At 41.8% G+C, this 15,259-nt stretch overlaps 3 protein-coding genes across 3 annotated transcripts; 2 read left to right on the forward strand and 1 right to left on the reverse strand.

The window, feature by feature from the left end:
- Positions 1 to 679: 679 nt before the first annotated feature.
- On the forward strand, positions 680 to 1,384 carry mrpl21 (mitochondrial ribosomal protein L21). The gene has a single exon (XM_068595696.1). It carries the CDS (start codon positions 696 to 698, stop codon positions 1,305 to 1,307), a length of 612 nt encoding a protein of 203 aa, XP_068451797.1. The 5' UTR covers positions 680 to 695; the 3' UTR covers positions 1,308 to 1,384.
- Positions 1,385 to 2,072: 688 nt separating this feature from the next.
- cunh6orf120 (chromosome unknown C6orf120 homolog) lies at positions 2,073 to 6,611 on the reverse strand. The gene is made up of 2 exons (XM_068595747.1): positions 6,526 to 6,611; positions 2,073 to 4,395 (listed from the first exon to the last, which is right to left on the reverse strand). Exon 2 carries the CDS (start codon positions 4,344 to 4,346, stop codon positions 3,780 to 3,782), a length of 567 nt encoding a protein of 188 aa, XP_068451848.1. The 5' UTR covers positions 4,347 to 4,395; positions 6,526 to 6,611; the 3' UTR covers positions 2,073 to 3,779.
- A 1,544-nt stretch (positions 6,612 to 8,155) lies between these two features.
- On the forward strand, positions 8,156 to 11,704 carry LOC137798677 (uncharacterized). Its single transcript, XM_068595578.1, has 4 exons — positions 8,156 to 8,563; positions 9,511 to 9,659; positions 9,945 to 9,980; positions 10,981 to 11,704. Exons 1-4 carry the CDS (start codon positions 8,534 to 8,536, stop codon positions 11,702 to 11,704), a joined length of 939 nt encoding a protein of 312 aa, XP_068451679.1. The 5' UTR covers positions 8,156 to 8,533.
- The last annotated feature ends 3,555 nt before the right edge of the window (positions 11,705 to 15,259 follow it).

Here is a 15,259-nt window from a genome sequence, read left to right on the forward strand (position 1 = left end):
TACTCCACTACAAGTAAATCTCGTACACTAAAAAAAAAAAAATATATATACAAGTTTTTATTTTCACCTAAATGTACAGTGACATGTTCTGTCAGTTTTACTTTTATATATGTATTTTGTTTTTTGATTCATATACTACTGTTGCATTAATGTGTTTTATTGTTGAAGACTCCTTTATTTACTGTTGATTTGGTTAATCTACAGCAATACATGAGATGTGTGTAAAAGGTACAATATTTACCTCTGAAATGGAGTAAAAAGTACAATATCTACCTCTGAAATGGAGTAAAAAGTACAATGTTTAACTCTGAGATGGAGTAAAAGGTACAATATTTACTTCTGAAATGGAGTAAAAAGTACAATATTTACCTCTGAAATGGAGTAAAAAGTACACCGTTTAACTCTGAGATGGAGTAAAAGGTACAATATTTACCTCTGAAATGGAGTAAAAAGTACAATATTTATCTCTGAAATAGAGTAAAAAGTACAATAAGTACCTTTGAGAGGTAAAGGAGTAGTAGTACAATACTTAAGTGTATAGATTTAGTTACTTTCCACCGGTGAGTATTTTTTCCCACGGAAAGATGTTTTTGAGAACAGAGAAAGTCAGGTCAGGTGACTCTGTCGTCACGCATGCGCAGATACGTTTTTGAAGTCACGCATGCGCGGTGCGACCCAGGGCGCTTCCTGTCAAGATGTCGCTGTCCACAGGAGCGTTGTTGTGGAGGACATGCACCAGGTTGTTGCCCAGGCCCTGCCGGCTGTTTCCCGGCGCTGCTGCTACTGCCGTCCGAGCGCAGAGCTCCGTCGTGGGCCGGGGGGACCTGGTGGACACGACGCCCCGGACCTCGCTGTCTAGGCCCCCGTGGCCCGAGACGACGAGCCCGCACTCGGAGGAGGAGGAGCGGAGCCGACACGCCGCGGTGGTGAGCGCCGTGAACCTGCGGATCCAGCGGCAGGACTTCGGCCGCCTGTTCGCCGTCGTGCACTTCGCCAGCCGCCAGTGGAAGGTCACCAGCGAGGACCTGATCCTGATCGAGAACCACTTCGAGGCCGCCTGCGGGGAGCGCATCCGCATGGAGAAGGTGCTGCTGGTCGGCGCGGAGGACTTCACCCTGCTGGGGCGACCCCTGCTGGGCAGGGACCTGGTCCGGGTCGAGGCCACCGTGATCGAGAAGACTGAGTCCTGGCCCAAAGTCCACATGCGGTTCTGGAAGAGACACCGGTACCAGCGCAAGAGGATCATCATCCAGCCGCAGACGGTGCTGAGGATCAACAGCATCGAGCTGGCCTCCAGACTCTCATGAGGAGGAGGAGGAGGAAGAGGATGATGAAGAGTGGACTATTTCACAGTTTGTTTCCAGTTATTTTGCTCTAATGCAACAATGTGACTCTTTGTTGTAAATAAAGCTTCATCTTTTGCAGATGATATTTAATGATTTTCTTCTAACTCGTGTTTTTACATTTTAAATGTCATGTCAAGTCACTTATTTACTGTTTTTACTTGAGTAAAAGTAGCAATACTAGTGTAAAAAATACTCTGCTACAAAGTCCTGCTGTTGAAACTATTATCAGAGAAGAAATATTCTTGAAGTACTGATGTTAAAATTATTTTTCTGTTGAATTAACTTATTTCACAATCCTATAAATTACTGTTTGTCTACGTAATGTTGAAGGTGGAGCTCCTTCCTAATCAATAATGTAATCTATAATGTATATCGTCACGTATTAGTTGTGACTCTGCAAAGTAACGACAGCTTTCAGACGAAGTAAAACAAAGTACATTACTTCCCTCTGAAGTGTCTAATATATCTATATCTATAGATATATATATATATATAGATATATATATAGATAAATATCTATATCTATACATCTCTGATCTGAGACTGCAGGGTTTCATATTAGCGTGACACATAATGTACTAAGCTCCAGTTAGAGGTGAAATCTAACAATTCATTAAGAAAGTTTTCAGTTTTATTTTTGTCATGTTTTGTTGCGTGTGTCATACGTGTGTCATGTGTTAGAAGCATAAACGCTGACGATTACACACTTTATCATTATTAATATCACAAGTTCCTCTCAGAAGCATCCGGCTCTACATTTTAACACTTTTCTCTCCACCAAAAAACCCAGAAACAAACGAGACAGAAGGTTTGGATTTAGTTTTTTTAACAGTCTTGCGAAAAACAGCTGCTTTATTTAGGAACCTGAATGCATCGTCTCTGGAAACAGGAACACGCAGAGCGATCTCTTGAAGGCACTGTTGAACATTTCTGCTCAGCGGTAGCGAGTTTCCTCGTAACTGAACCCCAAAAACAGCAGGAGATGATGTTGTTTTGTTTAAATCAGGAGCTTGTCCAACAGGCAAACAAAAATCAGAATAATCGAAAAACAGTGAGCGATTCAAAAGAAAAAAACCTAAATGAAATGTTGCTACGTATGTGGAACCGACTCGGCAGCAACTTGTGTTGTTAGTAAACACACATGTTGACATTTGGAGTCTAAACTAAGTAAACAGGATGAAAGAAACAGTGAATTAGAAATCATGACGTCGGATTCAGCAGCAAAACTCTGTGGAGCGGAAACAAATCATCAGCTTTTAAACCGTTTACAACCTTTATGTCCAGTAAATAAGATACAACTTCCCCCCTCTCTCTCTCCATCTCTCTCTCTCCTAAAGGGAGATGAACCCGTCCTGGAGGAAACCTCGTGTGACGACTGTATTGCTAAAGTTGTTCCTGGTTCTTCTATGATGAGAAACACGCATCCCTGTGAGGCGTGCAGAGTTTAAGACAAGCGGTTTCGTTCAGAGGTCAGAGGTCGGCCGCCGCGGTCGACCTTCTGATCGAGTCCGACTTTCCAAAGTCAGAAGAATTTTTTTTATTCTTCTGACTTCCATCGAGACGCGACGCAGAGATGACGCTCGGCCCGGAGACGCGACTCCTCCTTCCATCCACTGGGTGTTTTTTTAAAAGTTAATTTAAGTTTGAATGAAGCTCAAAGCTCGTAGCTTCAAACTGAAGGTTTAAATAGAGAAAAGGCTGCGCTCCACGTCTGGACTTTCAGTTATTGGTATCGACGTGGTTTTTTAATGAGATTTTCTTTTCCCGTGAAACAGAACGCTCTGATTTCACTTTGGCTCTTCTACGAAGTCACGAGACGCGGTCGTGCAGCTTCTCATCAGACTCTACGAGTCCTGTTCGTACCCATCAGAGCTGCCGGTTGACGAGCGGCTTCTAACTTATTTTGCCAGTCCGAAAAAAAACTAAAAACCCGACAGGCTTTTTATCCCACGTTTATAAACCAGCGACACGTCTGCCTTCAGTAGTTGGAGGGACCATGAAAGTAACCAGGAACTCGTACATTCAAGATTTCAACAAAACAAATCTCACAGACTCCAGAGATATTCTCCTCTCTGCCCTTTTGGTTGAACTGCAGTTCGATTCGGAAAAAAATTATAATAATAATCACAAAAAAGGCCCAGATTAAGGCCGCGATTCAACATTTCATTCTTTGTGGCCGTGAGCGAGGAGACGAAAGCAACAACCTGCTGCGTCCGACAGGCTCGTGCTCACGAGGTCAGGCTTCAACTGGTGACTTTTAAGATTTCTACTGGCGTCTGTTTTAACCGTTACGCACGTTTGATCACAAGAAAAAAAAAGAGGATTTAGTTTTGTCTTTTTTTGCGACACAAAACGAATCGTCACCGAAATCAATGCTGACTTGAGCGCGACAAAAAGAAGAAGAAAAAAAGCAATGAAGGAAAAAACAAGTTTTCAAAACAAAATCTCCAGGACAATCTTCAGAAGTCCGATTAGAATTGTCCAAAAGATCGACTCCTCCTCCTGGAAGTCCTCCTCGGCCGCCTGAGGGGATTTCCTTTTCTTGTGTGCGTCCTCCGGCGCGTACGAGCCCTTGTCGAACGGCTCTTCCTGCGGCACCGTCTGATCGTAGAACACGCGCATCTCGAACTCGCTCTCCTTGTGAGACGGGTGGCCGTAAATGCCGATGCCCACGGGCCGGGCGAAGTCCCCCGGCACCGTCACCACGTCCCGGCCGCAGGTGACCGACTGCAGCTTGTAGGTGTCGAAGCTCGGCCGCAGGGTTTTATCCGACACGTAGAGGTCCGCGTCGCCCTTCAGGCTGCGCATGTGCAGGATGATCCTGCCGTCGTGGTTCAGGCGCAGGTAGCTGTAGTTTCCGGCCCCGATGTGGCCCTGGACCACGTGGAGCAGCACCCACTCCTCGGGGACGCCGCCGCCGTCGTCCTCGGAGGGGCTCAGGAAGCCTCTGGCCTGGGACAGCAGGAGGGCGACCACCAGGGCGCTGCAGCTCCGCATCATGATGAAGGCATCGGCTCAGTCAGTCACCGCCTGGACGACACCAGACAGCCTAGCACGGGACGAGGAGGATTATTCTCATCTTTCATATTCAATTTAGTGGATGAAATATCTGATAAACAGTGAAAAAAAATGAGCCCAAGATGACGTCCTGAAAGAGTTCACAATGATAAACGGAATGGAGCAAGTTTTCATATTTTTCATCCTGTTCGGTGAGTTTTCAGACCCACCGAACAGGATGAGGACTCGGTAAGAAGCCAACAAAGCGACGACCTACGGAGACGCTGCAGAGACGCCACGGAGACGCCACGGAGATGCCACGGAGAGGCGTTGTTTACACGGGCAGACGGGACACTTAGGGAAAGCGCTTGTGGCGGTGGAATGAATAAGGCGAAGCTTTACTCGTGACTTTTAAAACAAATTCTGACGGATGATGTTGTGCGTCTAGGCTCAGAGTGCAGTGGCGAGGGGAATCATCATGAGGTATTCGACAGGAAGCGTCTCAGTTGGTGTCAGAGTCCGGACGACAGGGTGGCGTTGGTGCCTGTCCAGTTAACACGGTTGGATTCATTCGTTTTTGGCCCCTATTGACACCTTAAACGTACACAATCGGATGATACTGGGACTTTTCAGGGCCCCTGGGGTCAGCGAGGTCGAGCTTCACTGGTAAATTCAGAATCCAGCATTGCGATGTTCTTAATTTAAGCTTAATGTTAACTAATGACGATTTTAACAAGTATGTGACTGTAAAAAAAAAAAAAAAAAGTGACTGTATATTATTCCAATATATTCTGTATAGGGATCAAAGTGAAAAAAGGGCAGAATTAACTTGACGCTACTACGCACTACAACAAAATTAAGTCGCCAAACATGTTCATCAGGGATTTCTCCTTTTCTGTTTTTACAAGACAACTTTGTTTACCGAAGAGAAAAAACATCCGGAGGCAGTTGTGTAACGTGAACACGTGTTTTTTTAATCAAGGTACTGTCCTGAAGTACACATTCAAGGTGCTTCACTGTTTCCTTTTAACTTTAAATGTTTACTGACGGCTTAGTGACTCGTACCTGAATGTTTGTGATGAACTGAAGCATAAAGTGTTTCTTTCATGTGTTGATAAGCTCTTCCTACTTGTGCAGATAAAAAAAAATCTTTAAAAAGCCTCTTGTATAAGCTGCAAAATGCTTCATCACAAAGCTGAGAACAGGTTGTTCCTTTTAGAGATGCAACGTGCTCAAAGAGACGCTACAATATGATGCGTTGATGTAGATTAAACTAACCGACGCTATATATACAGTGTGGTATTAGCACTTGTGCAATAATAAATTGAGCCGCTGGCTGCCCTTCCTTTAAGGACAGTCTAAAAGAAACCACCTCCTCTCAGCAGAGCTAAAAATACACGTGTCTCTCTCTTCCCTGGTGAGTCTGACCTTTGATACCGAGGAGAGAAAAAAAGTAAAACAACACATTTTACTGTACAAACAACTCCAATTCGCTCTAATGGTCCTTTGGGAGATTATTAACACGTTTCAGCGCCCTGATAATCACTTCAACGTCCAACTTCATGACTTTTTGAAACCAGACACGTGTGAGAAGTGTGACATTACGTCCACGGCTAAATTAGTATCGATTAAAAAAAAAAAAAAAGCTCCGACATGTGACGTCACAACGCGACGGGTTAAAAAAATAAAATTAAAAAACGGAATAAACATAAAACATAATTTAAAAACAACGCATTAAAGAAAAATAATGATACTAATCATTATGCAAATTAATAATACAAATTAATAAAATGTAATAATAATAATAACACGCCATTCTATAATACATATTCGGTCGTATATATATAGCCATATTTATGTATATACTTATATATACACATGTCAGCTCAGTGACCTCAGCAGGAGTAAGACCAACCTGAGCTCACACCAATCTACTTACTAATGTAGCTTAACTTAACTAGGTTAACTTAACCAGGTTAACTAGGTTAGCTTCTTATCACAGCCCACGGTAGCTGTCGCGGAGCTAACGCCGCTAGCTAGCTTGTTCGAGTCGAGCTAAATCTGTTCAAGTTTCCCGAGAAGAGAAGCTGCCGAATGACAGAAAACGTGATTAATTAAGCCACGGGTGGGTTATTAAACACGTGTCGAGGATCAGTTCACCGCGCCGCTTCATTCTACTCACAAAGCTGTCATTTCCGAACCAGCATCTTCGTCCAAACACAGCAACCTGCTGGGAAACTAAGTTCACTTCTTCACTTCCTCTTCCTTCGACTCGCTGACAGCGGAGTGCCGCTCGCTGGCGTCGCCTGCCGGTGGAGAGGTGTAACTGCACCCACCAGGCACGTGTACTTCAATACTACAACTATTTATATGAATACTTTTTTTAAAAAGTTGTTTTTTTAAAGATTCATAATATAGATTTAAAAAAAAAATGTGTTCAACAAAAAAAATTATACAATTATACAAAAACATAAATTATTATTATTGTAGATCAAAAACTTGAAGATGTATGTTATTCTGAAATGGGACACTCTGCGTAATGTATACTTTTACTGGTTGTCCTTGACGTGAATACTTTGCGCTTTACTAAAGAAAGATAAGGAACGCAGGACTTTTTTTAGACATTTCACTCCCGCTGTGACGTGATGACGTACTACGTCAAGCGTGCGGAAGTCAGACCAACTTCCGGTCTGCGGTGTTTATCTGTTCTCTGACGTACTTTCGCTGCTCCGGCTGAAACCGCGAGCTTATTGTGTGATTATTCTCCAGCGCACGCGGCCCTTCAGCTGCTCTACATCCACCATTTAAACACCTGTAGCTATCTCCCTTTTTTAGCGACTTCTCGCGTGATTCAACAGTTGTTTTACAGTCTTTTACACCCCCTCTCTACCGCTTCCGCTGTCTGTCACGTGACATGTTGAGCCATGAAGTTCACGTGGAGCCTGTGTGTAAAACACATTGAGTAAACATTTGTTTTGCATGAGTGAATTTGAATGTTTTTGAATGATCAGATAGAAGGATGTAGGTATTGCTCATCATCTTCCCAAATTCAATCTGCAACTTATCGAACAGCATTTTTATCTCATGACATATAGCGTGACCTCACAGTATATAATAACTAGGATACGTAATACTTTCATATTTTGCTGCAATACAAATTATTGAAGGGAGACGAACAGACTGACAATTTTATTAGATCAAATATAGTGACAAAGTTTTCTTTGGGGACAAGTTGCGGTTGAAAAAAGGTAATATATCGCAATAATCAATATATCGCAGTATCGTGATAATATTGCAGTATCGTGATAATATTGTATCAAGGGACCTCTGGTGATTCCAAGCTAAACTGCAACACTTCATCTTGTTACAGCTTAACCTCACAGTATAACAACTGGACTACTAATGGAGGTACACTGGTGATGCGGCGCTGAAAGGGTTAACATGCATACAGCCAGTACAGGTTCCTAACAGGTCTTTATCATCCGTATAAATGTGGTGAACAAATGAATCAAAGGAACCAATTTTGTCTCTAGACCTCTTTCCCCCTTGTTTAAGTCGTCGTAGGAACCCCAAATGAATTCCAATACTTGTGTTTATTGTATGTATTTGTTCAGCAAAGTCTTGGAAAAAAAATGTATATCTGCAAAAAAAAACACTCTTAAAAGATATTTTGATCATAACTATGAACATCCAGCATGATATTAGCCAGATTTCCCAAAAATGTCTCCTGGAGCGGTCAATAAGACACCTTTTTGGAAAGATTAGGACCTAAAGAATCAGAATCTGCAACAAGAATTACAATAAAACAAAGTCTTGGCCTGTTAGGAAGGAGTTTCAGTCAAAAAACTGTGTTGTTCGGTTCAAAAATTGAAAAATTATGTATTTTATGCCAAAAGATTGTCTGAATGGGGCATGCTGGGACTTTAAATTGTCGTGAGAGGATTTTCGCACACGGTTTCCAAAAGGTTAACTTAAATAAAAAACGTTTTTTCTTCTTAAAACACATTTTAGTAACACAAGAAAAGCAAATAGTCCAGACAGATAATTAAAATACTATATTATAATTTAAAATCGAGTGAGATAAATTCAGTTAAATTCCCTCCAATGAGGGCTTGGTGCCACGCCGAGGGTTTGGCCTCTCCTCTATAAAGAGGTTCCCTCTGACTGCAGCTTCACTGAGGAGGAACCAGATGGCACCACATCGCTCTCCACCAAAGCAGGTAAGACCAGGTTCACTCGGCCGGTAATTCAAGTGATATAATGAACTCATGCAGGTTAACTGTGTTTCTCTCTTCATGAAGAACTCATGGTGGAAATGAGAGATGTGTAGAATAAGTGGTGTTTAGTTTCATGTTGATTTCAAATGAACACTGTTTGGTTTCGGTGCAGTTTGAACCAGTATGACGTTCAAAAGTTCCTCAAAGTAATAAACTAGATTTATTTATAGAGTCCAGTAACACTGAACCCATGTTTTTGACTTAATTTATTGTTTTTATAAATACTGGTGGCCTTACATATTTTCTCTTTACAGACTCTTGACATATTTTTTTTTAAAGCTAATCAGTTCAATAAAAGGTAATAAAGCCTCTTAAACGAGACCATGTGACTTCTGCTGAACAACGACCTGATAATGGCATTGCCATTCAAGTCCCATGAGCGATGTTTCCTTAGAAACATTCGAGCTGACGGATCACTTTACATCAAGTTAGTCGTGTAAAACAGGAAATTTCTTTTTTTTTTTAACAGTTGTCGCCAACATTTTTTTCATTCAGCTCCTCAAATACGATAGATGAGCAAGTCATATCAATCCCGGTTGTGGGCTGTTTTCCGTGAGATTAAATCGAAAAACTAAGATTATTCTAGAAGATAATCTGAAAAAATACATAAATATTAACATTAAAAGGTAGCAAAAGTAAAAGTATGAATGAATGAAAAGTACTGAATGAAAAGTACTTTATTAATCTCCAAGGAGAAATTTTTTAAGTCATTTTAGAATAAATTGTATTATTAGATTTGTTGGTCTCTTTTATGATGCACCTGGTGTCACATTAAGGAGGCATGAGGAGGCGGAGCTTGGGTTGAATAAAAGCAAGAGGCTGCAGACTGTAAGCGCTGTGAGGTTGTAATGCGTATAGTTATTATCATGATGATGTCTCTGCACCCTCAGATGGCTGGACTGAGCTGGACGGCTGTGACGCTGAGCTTGTTGCTGTGTGTTGGGAACTGTTCGGTTCAAATTAAGAGACCGGACCAGAACCAATTTCCAGGACCAAGTCTAAAGCAACTCAAGGACCTCGTTGATGAGATCTGGATCAAGTGAGTCATCTGGTATTAAACAGCAGACAGGTTGATGGACTTCTTCCTCCTTTCTTTTAAACAGAACACGGCCAACAGTTCTCGCTGTTCTCTCCTGTTGTGTGTAAGACTAGTGGACACTGTAGACGCCTATAAAGGGAACATGTGTTCATTTTCAGGGTCATACATGTATTCTGGGTTTCTAACAGAAAATGTTTACATGCATTAAAGTTCAAAAACACTTCTGTTCTGTTTGAAAAAAATCCAACATTGACATGAGGTTGTGTGTCTGTGCTCATTCTGCAGCTACATCCCAAGCTACAAACTCCACAACAAGGATCAGTAAGTGAACATTACTCATGAAGTTTTTTTCAAAATAAAAGACTAGACAACAACATCCGTCACAGACTGACAGAACAAATGCTACATTACGTAATACGTACTGTTCACCATCCAGGATTTTAGAAATTTTTAATTCACAGAAGAGACTTTGTGGTTTATTCGCTTTTTTGCAACCAGTTGCGGCAGAAAGGGGGCGCGGCCAGCACATAGCCTCACTAGCTAACCTAAACTGCCCGCTCACGTTCCTGTAGCTACCAGCACATAGCCTCACTAGCTAACCTAAACTGACCCAGTCACGTTCCTGTAGCTACCAGCACATAGCCTCACTAGCTAACGTAAAATGTGCCGGTCACGTTCCTGTAGTTAGCAGCACATAGCCTCACTAGCTAACCTAAACTGACCCGGTTACGTTCCTGTAAAACAGTTTTCATTTCTGCTGTCGACCATGGGAACATTAACAACTAGTTCTGCGTTATACTTGTTGTGGAAGTCCCACATACGTGGGAACATCCAGCGCCCTCGTGTCTGGGTTCATAATATTATCCGTAGTCGCATACAGCTCCGACTCCTCCAGGACGAGTGTCTGAATAAAGCCACTTCCACCGCTCTTTCAGGCGGACCGGCAGCCATGTTGAATTCTGCTACGGCAGGACGCCGGTGATGGCGGGTGGAGATTCTCAACTCTGATTGGCGTCGCAACTCAGCATCGGGCGAATTTTTCAGAACAAGACTTGAAATATTTCTTTAAAAAGCGAAAAAGCGAAAGAGCGAAAGAGCGAATAAGCGAATGTTCGCAATGCCTTTTGCCATCATTCGCGCCGTCGGGCGAAAAACTTGCTTTTTCGCAACCATTCGCATCTGTGTGCAAAAATATTTCGCAACGCTTTCGGTGTGAACGCACCATAACACATGACTGAAGTCTACAGTTTAATTTGGTCCCATTACTTTAACAACAAACTGTTTTGCTTGACGTCTTGTGTGTCTGTTCTCTTTGATGAAGCTTCCCCATGTTCAGTGCGGCTGTCAGCATCCCATACGACAACAACAAGGAGAAGTACGACGTCAGTGGAATCACCGACTCGGCTCCGGACGTGAAGCGTACGCTTTTAAAATGTGACGTGTACAAGAGCACGAAGATGGTTGCAGCCACACTTCTGAAATGGCCCGACGTTCTGAATCAGTGTCCTAAAGAACTTGTACAATGGGATGATTTTCCTAGTAAAACAGCGTACAGGCCTATACCGTGGGATCAGGTTGAGGGCGTTCCAGAGGGTTTTACTAGAACTGATCACGCTGAGTACCGCGCTCTGACGGCCATCAGCACCTTAACAAATCTACCAAACAAAAATGATCTCATGCTCTTCTACGTTCTTGCTTCCCCGTGCGTTGACAAATGTACAAGCGGAGATCATCCCATGAGCATTCTCAAAAGTATAAATGAGATTACGAAATGGACGAACTACGCCGTCGTGTTTAGTAACGTGTTCATAGCCGGAGGTCCTCAATTGGATGAGAAACAGCGCAAAGAAGCGCTTCTGCGGCTCGGGACATACAAGGGTGTTGGCGGGAAAAGCATCGGGATGAACAACATTTTCCGTTGTGACAATAATTCCTGCAGGAGATGCTACAATAGTGAGAAGAAGGAAGTCACCCCCTTCTGTTACAAAGACCCCAGCAACGACGATCCATCCACTTCATTTATAGAAATACGTAACGATTTGTGAGGTGAATGAATTATAACTAGATGCTACTTCTGAAAAAAATTGCCAAACAGGACATCAAACTCTAAAGATAGAAGTGTAGCAACATCAGGATGAGAAGGAAAGACTAACAATGTAACAACATAACAATGTATCAATGTAACAATGTAACAATGTATCAATGTATCAATGTAACAATGTATCAATGTAACAATGTAACAACATAACAATGTAACAACGTATCAATGTAACTAACAACCTAACAATGTAACAACCTAAGAATGTTTCACTATAACAACGTATCAATATAACAATGAATCAATGTAACAATGTAACAATGTTAACATCATCCAGCACCATCTTTCCACAATTGACAGTTCTTGCTTCTCTGTGACACACAGAGGTGATTTAGTTTCAGATAAAAAGGAAGTTTGATGTAAGTGAAGCTCAGTACTGACTCATGTCCCTCGTGTCTCCTCTGTAGAGTGATATCAAGTCCTCTGATGTTCTGTTATTTCTCATTAAAGCTCAGCATCAACTCTGATGTGTCCGTGTGTCATTTCATGGATGGGGTGCTGCGATCACAGCTGTTGAGTGACCAACACCATGAACCATATTGCAAACAGATATATTGCACATAAAGGCATCCATTCATTTGCACATTTAAGGATTCATTCATTCATATAACGTTAATACACATGAAATATCCATGACAGTACGAATACTGCTACAGGTTAAACTCTCTATGTGCACACGTTCACCCCTCCATGTGCTTTTTAAAAGTGCAGAAGGTTGTGCGCTCTCTAACCGCCTTTGACGGACAGAACCGTCTGACCAAAGGTGGTGCGCCTGTGTGTGATGACACAGTGTGTGTGTGTGTGTGTGTGTGTGTGTGTGTGTGTGTGTGTGAGATGACACAGTCGCTTTTGTCGTCTCGGAGGCTCTGGTAACGGACCGATCCAGCGCAGGAGGTGAAGGACCATTTATGGCTTTGTAAAGGATCCTGGCCTCTTAAAGGCTGATAAAGTTGTTCAAACTTAAACACGTATGTTTGTTCAGGATGTGGCAGTGATGATGGGTTCATGGTTAATTTGTCAACCACTCCTTGAGTGCTTTCTGATATTTTGTCTGCCAGTCTGGCACCAAAACGATCTCTGAGGGCTCGGTGCCGTCACCAGCCGTCACCAGCCTCTCCGCTATCAAGAATTAAACTGTATTTTATTCAAGTCAGTACATGTTGAAGTGTCGCAAGAGTGTGATTCAAAACTGAAGGTGTGAAGAATGAGTTGTGTTTAGTTTCCTGTTAATTTCCGAGGAACACTGTTTGGTTTCGGTGCAGTTTGAATTCATGAGTGACTTTCAAAAGTTCCTTCAAGTCATAAACCAGATTTATTCATAGTGTCGTAACAGTGAACCCATGTTTCTGACTTCATTCGTTGTCGTATAAATACTTACATATTTTCTCTTTACAGACTCTTTACATTTTTTAAAGCTAATCAGTTCAATAAAAGGTAATAAAGCCTCTTCAACGAGACCATGTGACTTCTGCTGAACAATCAAGTCTCTTGCCTGCCTTCTCAAGAAGTATGCGTCCATTAAATAAGATAAAATAACAAAGGTCAAACAAGATAAGATAATCCTTCATCAGTCCTGCAGGAATATTGCAGGATTACCGCGGCATTGCACACAAGAGACACAAAGTAAATAAAAAACAATACAGTGAAACAGTAGCTCATGTTCCATCATGTTAGTCGTATAAAACAAGACATTTCTATATTCTTTAACTGTCACTTTCCTTCAACATAGATGAGAAAATCATATAAATCCAGGTTGTGGGCTGTTTATAGATTTTTCACATGAGATTAAAGAGAGAAACTGAGATTATTCTGGAAAATAATCTGAAAAAATACACAAGTATTAACTTCAAAAAGTACCTTACATACTGTGAGGCAGTAAAAGTACCTCACATACTGTGAGGCAGTAAAAGTACCTTACATACTGTGAGGCAGTAAAAGTACCTTACATACTGTGAGGCAGTAAAAGTACCTTACATACTGTGAGGCAGTAAAAGTACCTCACATACTGTGAGGCAGTAAAAGTACCTCACATACTGTGAGGCAGTAAAAGTACCTCACATACTGTGAGGCAGTATGTGAGGTACTTTGCAGTTGTATATTTTCCCCCATGGGAATAAATCATTGACGTCATTATATAATTATTTATTTATCGACTGTGTGCATTGTTTTTCTGAACTTGCTGAATAGTTTAAGATAAATGTAGAGGAATAAAAAGTACAATATTTCCCTCAGAGACCCAGTCTGAGAAGTGTATGTCACGATGAAGCTGTAATGGAATGGAATTAAATGGATAAGTGAGCTGTTGCTATGCCCCTTGCCAATAATCCCGCAATAAATATATAATCTGCATTTGAAGCAATGTAGTCCTGAAAGTGCATCATATGGAAGTAGTAAAGTGTACTCGTGGTGGTAAAAACACGAGTACTAATGTGTGCATGTAGCGGTTATTCTAGTTCCTAGTCCACTAAACAGACCCTTAGAGCTTAAATCCTAGAGATTAAACCCTAACCTGGCACCTTACCAAGAGCCAGGGTCCATGAGAGGAAAGCTTCCACTAACAAAAGTTTAATAACTCTTCAAAAAGCCTCGGCGATTATAACGTTTCACTAGAACCTTTACAAGTCATTTCAGTCACAGACACATCCCTGTGTGGCCGTACGTGTCGGTGGGAGTCTAATAAATCATATTCTCTGACCAGTATTTGTGTCTCTGAATTGCAAAGAGAGACCAGAACATTTTTTTGATGCCTTCCGAGATCCTCATCATCGGTCCTCAGACTCTGGTGAAAGCGTCAGACGGCACATGAGGACAGCGTCATGTTGGTATGACGTGTTGTGGTGCGACCAGTCAGCTCGAAGTTCAAATCATTTTCCAATTTCCTAACATGTCAATGCATGTGTTTATTGTGATTGTGATGTGTGGATTGTAATCTTTCTTAATATGTGCAGTATTACTCCGTGGGATGATGGGAAGGGACCGAACAATACAATTTAAAAAGAATTTGGGGCGCAGTCGAGGAGTCATCTTTGCTCAGACTCTTGACTTCTGATCATATTTATGCTGATTAAAAAGGCAAGAAGCTGCAGATGTGTTCCCTCAAAAGGACCCAAAGGTGGAACGGACTGATGTCCAAACATGTACGGAGGTCCGGACCCATTGAGCGGAGCGCTGGTGAATGAGATCGCAGCCCTTTGAGGGGCTCATCGCCCGGATCTACCTGGCGCCCAACGTGGGGCTCGATGAGGAATAATCAAGCCGAAGAAGAACCTCGGTGGATATATGTAAAAGTATCATACAAACATATATATATATATATATATATATATATATATATATATATATATATATATATATACATATACATATACATATACATATACACATACACACACACACACACACACACACAGTTTCTGTGCCGATTCATCTGTTTGCAATCTGATCTTTTCTTCCTGTCAACGTGAGACGATAAACAATAAAATAAAGTTGTCCACATTTTTCA

Source organism: Clinocottus analis, unplaced genomic scaffold, assembly GCF_023055335.1.
Source record: "Clinocottus analis isolate CAN_PGR_092001 unplaced genomic scaffold, fCliAna1.0.p SCAF_31, whole genome shotgun sequence".
Classification (NCBI taxonomy): Eukaryota; Metazoa; Chordata; class Actinopteri; order Perciformes; family Cottidae; genus Clinocottus; species Clinocottus analis.